Source organism: Bison bison, unplaced genomic scaffold, assembly GCF_000754665.1.
Source record: "Bison bison bison isolate TAMUID 2011002044 unplaced genomic scaffold, Bison_UMD1.0 scf7180017864527, whole genome shotgun sequence".
In the NCBI taxonomy this organism is placed as follows: Eukaryota; Metazoa; Chordata; class Mammalia; order Artiodactyla; family Bovidae; genus Bison; species Bison bison.
The window spans coordinates 1,239,937-1,245,060 of NW_011495078.1; the positions used below are offsets into that span (position 1 = coordinate 1,239,937).

Genomic DNA, 5,124 nt, shown 5'->3' on the forward strand with positions numbered 1-5,124 from the left:
AGCATCCATACATGACCACTGGAAAAACCATAGTCTTGACTAGACAGACCTTTGTTGGCAAAGTAATGTCTCTGCTTTTGAATATGCTATCTAGGTTGGTCATAACTTTCCTTCCAAGGAGTAAGCGGCCTTTACTTTCATAGCTGCAATCAGCATCTGCAGTGATTTTGGAGCCCAGAAAAATAAAGTCTGACACTGTTTCCACTGTTTCCCCATCTATTTCCCATGAAGTGATGGGACCACATGCCATGTCTTAATTTTCTGAATGTTGAGCTTTAAGCCAATTTTTTCACTCTCCTCTTTCACTTTCATCAAGAGGCCTTTTAGTTCCTCTTCACTTTCTGCCATAAGGGTGGTGTCTTCTGCATATCTGAGGTTATTGCTATTTCTCCTGGCAATCCTGAAGCTTGTGCTTCATCCAGCCCAGCGTTTCTCATGATGTACTCTGCATATAAGTTAAATAAACAGAGTGACAATGTACAGCCTTGACGTACTCCTTTTCCTATTTGGAACCAGTCTGTTGTTCCATGTCCAGTTCTAACTGTTGCTTCCTGACCTGCATACAAATTTCTCAAGAGGCAGGTCAGGTGGTCTGGTATTCCCATCTCTTTCAGAATTTTCCACAGTTTATTGTAATCCACACAGTCAAAGGCTTTGGCATAGTCAATAAAGCAGAAATAGATGTTTTTCTGGAACTCTCTTGCTTTTTCGATGATCCCAGTGGATGTTGGCAATTTGATCTCTGGTTCCTCTGCCTTTTCTAAAACCAGCTTGAACATCTGGAAGTTCACGGTTCACGTATTGGTTACTAGAGAAATGAAAACTGGCACTACAAGGAGATGCTCCTGCAGGCTCATTAGATTTGTTAAATAGTCGAAATATCAAATATTGGGGAGGGTCCAGGAAAATCTGTTTCAACAGTTTTTTACAAAGTAAAACGCAGTTACCATGCCTCTAGATGTTTATTTAAATGAAATGAAAATTTGTCTTGACCCCAAAGCTACTATGTAGATGGTTGCAGTGGCTTTATTTATCATTCCGAAACCTGACAACACTTCAAATGTCATTCCCCTGGTGAGGAATGAGCAAGCTGTGGCTCAAGTGGAGCGTCACTCACGGAGGAGGAGGAAGGCGGCAGACGCCCGCGTGACTTGGCAAATTGCTGACGGAGGAAACCAGCCTTGGTGTACACAGCAAGCGACACCTCACCTCGTGTCGACATTCCGGGAGAGGCAACGTCGGAGGGATGGGAAGCAGGCCGGCCTTTGTGGGGGGCAGGGGAAGGGGGTTGACTACACGGAGGCGTGGTACCCGAGCGACGGGCCTTTTCTGGGTCTTGTTCTCAGCGCTGGCGACACGGCACTATTTGTCAGAACTTGAGGAAGCGGGACGCTAAGGAAGGTGGATTTCACTGCATGCAAATTATACCTTCATGAAGGCCGACATTTCTTACAATCAAGGCTCTGTCTGCCCAAGTTCTTTACCTGTATTTATTTAATCCTCACAACAGCTCTACAGATGAAGCTCTGTTGTGTGTGTGTATGCTCAGTCATCAATCCAAAAGGAAATCAGTCCTGAATATTCATTGGAAGGACTGATGCTGAAGCTCCAGTACTTTGGCCACCTGATGTGAAGAGCTGACTCACTGGAAAAGACCCTGACACTGGTAAAGACTGAAGGCGGGAGGAGAAGGGGACGACAGAGGATGAGATGGTTGGATGGCATCACCAACTCAATGGACATGAGTTTGAGCAAGCTCCGGGAGTTGGTGATGGACAGGGAGGCCTGGCGTGCTGCAGTCCACGGGGTTGCAAAGAGTCGGATACAACTGAGAGAATGAACACAGCAACAACATGGTCAGTCATGTCCGACTTTTTGAGACCCTGTGGACTGCAGCCCACCAGGCTCCTCTGTCCATGGGATTCTCCAGGTAAGGATACTGGATGGAGTGGGTTGCCATTTCCTTCTTCAGAGGATCCTCCTGACCCAGGGATCAAACCTCTTGCGTTGGTAGATGAGTTATTTACCGCTAGCCTCAGCTTTGGAGAAGGCAATGACACCCCACTCCAGTACTCTTGCCTGGAGAATCCCATGGACGGAGGAGCCTGGTGGGCTGCAGTCCATGGGGTTGCTAAGAGTCAGACACGACTGAGTGACTTCACTTTCCCTTTTCACTTTCATGCATTGGAGAAGGAAATGGCAACCCACTCCAGTGTTCTTGCCTGGAGAATCCCAGGGATGTGGGAGCCTGGTGGGCTGCTATCTCTGGGGTCGCACAGAGTCGGACACGACTGAAGTGACTTAGCAGCAGCAGCAGCCTCAGCTCACAGATGATGGCACAGAAGTTCAGGGAGGCGAAGCAGTGTCACAGGATCAGGAGCAGTTTCATGGAGGCGGCTTTATCTCTGGCAACTGGAGGAACTTCTAGATAAGTCTGTTTCTCTGGGCGCTGGCTGCTTGCTTCTAGACTGAGCATGTCAGTTCCACCGTGAACACACACCGGCAAGGCAGACCCTGCCTCGTTCTCTGCGGGAACGTTTCCGCCTCATTAAAAAGCGGGAGTGGAGCCCCCAAGAGAAAGGCAGGAAGGAGTGTGGTGGGGAGCAGTCAGAGACGCTGCCCTGCCCCAGTGGCCTCTGGGAAACTCTCTCTGGGGGCTCTCCTGGCATCCCCCAGAGGGGCCCCTTGCAGGTTCCTGGGCTCTGGCTCCAGGACTTCCCAGGCGGGGCTGCGTGGCCTCAGATCTCACATCCGAGAGCTGAGCTGTTGCCCTGGGTGAATCTCCCTCCACGTTCCTGTCCGACAATCAGGTTCCAAGCAGACACACACTCTCAGCCCACAGATTAGAGCTGCCTTGCTCCTGGTGTGGCCCGCAGGCACCCTGCCCGAGCAAAAGTCAGTGTAGGCTCAGACGCCGGAGGACCTGAGTTGTGGCTTCTCCAGGGCCACAGCCTCCTCACAGGGTGCTCGGGTGGACTTGAAACCGCAGTGGGCTCTGACCACCCAGAGCTGCAGCGGGTTTGTCCTGAGCAGCCCTCTTCTCGGAGACGTGGGTGTCACCCTCATGGGGCCGTGACCTGACAGCGTGGGAGGAAGGAACACAGGAAGGAAGACGAGCCTCCCTGAGCCTCAGTCCGTTTCCAAATCGGAGTACAACAGCCACATATTAAACCTAATTTGATTAATGTTTGACTCAGGAATCCTTGTTTGGGTTTACCCCATAGTTACCAGTTTGCTTTAAAATTCTGTCCATGTGGAACTCTCAGGATTTACCAGTCACATCAGCGATGCCCATCAGCTTAACTCAGGCATTAAAGTTAGTTTTTGGTAACACTCCCTAGAAAGCAATACCCAAGTATGTGCTGTGCATTTAAAGTGATGCTGAAATAAAGGAAAGGAGATGAAAGACATATGACGAGGACCATAGAACGCTGATAAATGAAATTGAAGATTCCAAGAAAAAAAGGAAAGATAGGCCCTTGGATTGGAATAATTAGTCCAGTTAAAATGGATATATTACTCAAAGCCAGCTACAGATTTAACTCAATCCATATCAAATTACCCATGACACTTTTCACAGAACCAGAACAAATAATCCTAAAGTTTACACGGAACCACAAAAGACCCAGACTTGCCGGAGCAATTCTAAGGAAAAAGAACAAAGCTGGAGCCATAATCCTCCCGGGCTTCAGGTAAGCGCTACAGAACCACAGTAATCAAAGCCATGCGGCACTGATGCAGCGGCGGACACACAGATGCGTTTAACAGAAGAGAGCCCGGAAGTAAACCCACACACCTACGGCCAGTTCATCCACGACGAAGGAGGAAGACTATACAACGGAGAAAGGACGTCTCTTCAGTAAATGGTGCTGGGAAAACTGCACAGCGACACGTAAAAGAATGGAATTAGAACGTTCTCTCTCTGTCAGGATTGAAGCGCCCGGAGGCTTGCTTCTCCTGGGGGTCCTCAACGTGGACACCAGCAGGGCACTCAGGGGGCTTCCTGAACTGCGGTCGTGGTTCCGTGACACGTGTAAGTCAGACGGTCCTCTGCACACCTGAGCGAGCACAGTGAGGCGTGTCAGTTCTGCCTTCATACAACTGGAAGCGAAAAAGAAAATCGCTACAACGTCGCCTGAAGAAGCGAGTTACAGAGTTTATACCGTATGTTTCAACTGTATTTTAAACATTAGCCTTGAAAAATGACTGAAGGGAAGGAATAAAAGGAAAGACCTTGATGAAAAGAATGGCCTTTAAAATATGAGCTGTCCAAACTCACTCTTAATTAGAAAATTGCAAATTAAAACGAGATGGGAACACGCTCCTCACCCGTCAGCTTGGCGGTAGCTGACAAGCGTGAGCACGCACGGAGGGGAGGCCGGGTCCCACAGCCTCTCCTCTGCCTGCGGGTGCGAGCGGGGAGGGAGCTGCTCTTACCGTTGCTGTGGAGACTGTCTGCAGCGCCCGAGGACGTCCGTGAGTCGTGGTGACCCTCGGGGCCACTGGTTCCGTAAGACGTGTCCACACTGGGCTCTTGGATGAAGAACATGGGGAAGGGGAAACATTTGCGTGGTTACATATTTATCTACATCTTGGCTCATACTTTTTTTTTTAGAAGTTTGGGTTAAAACACCACTCTTGTTTTCAGATTTTATTGGGAAGTGTTTTGGGAAGTTATTATGTATAATGAATACCAGGGTCAGGCGTTACCTGACTACGAAGATTACAGATCACTCCTTTTTTGACCCCTTATCCCAGTCCTAAGAATTTTCCCTGGAGATTCATCGCCAATGACAGAAACATTCACACGTGCCAGGCTGTTCATTGCAGCGGTGTGTGTGGTGCTCGTAGCTGCAGAGGGTGGAAACGAGTGAACAGGCGGTGCACAGGAAACAGGGCACTAGAGTGGCTCACCCTGTCCATTCGGTTGGCTGCCTTCTATGGGGTCTCACAGAGTCGGACACGACTGAAGTGACTTAGCAGCAGCAGCAGCAGCAGCAGAGTGGCTCACACCCTGTGGACACCGCGCAGCTGCGAGAGCTAGACGAGACCATCCTCACGTGGAGTGATGCTCAGGTTTCAAGATTGAGTGGGAGAAAAAGGCTAGAGGGGATTTACGGTGTG

The 5,124-nt window shown here is 49.5% G+C and overlaps 1 protein-coding gene across 1 annotated transcript in view; it reads right to left on the bottom strand.

Moving 5' to 3' along the window:
- The window catches only part of SPACA7 (sperm acrosome associated 7), a 15,943-nt gene that overhangs the window by 3,354 nt on the left and 7,465 nt on the right, over nucleotides 1-5,124 (bottom strand). The window contains exon 5 of the mRNA XM_010831453.1: nucleotides 4,438-4,533. Within this exon, the coding sequence (XP_010829755.1) occupies nucleotides 4,438-4,533 (96 nt within the window). The remainder of the gene's footprint in view (nucleotides 1-4,437; nucleotides 4,534-5,124) is intronic.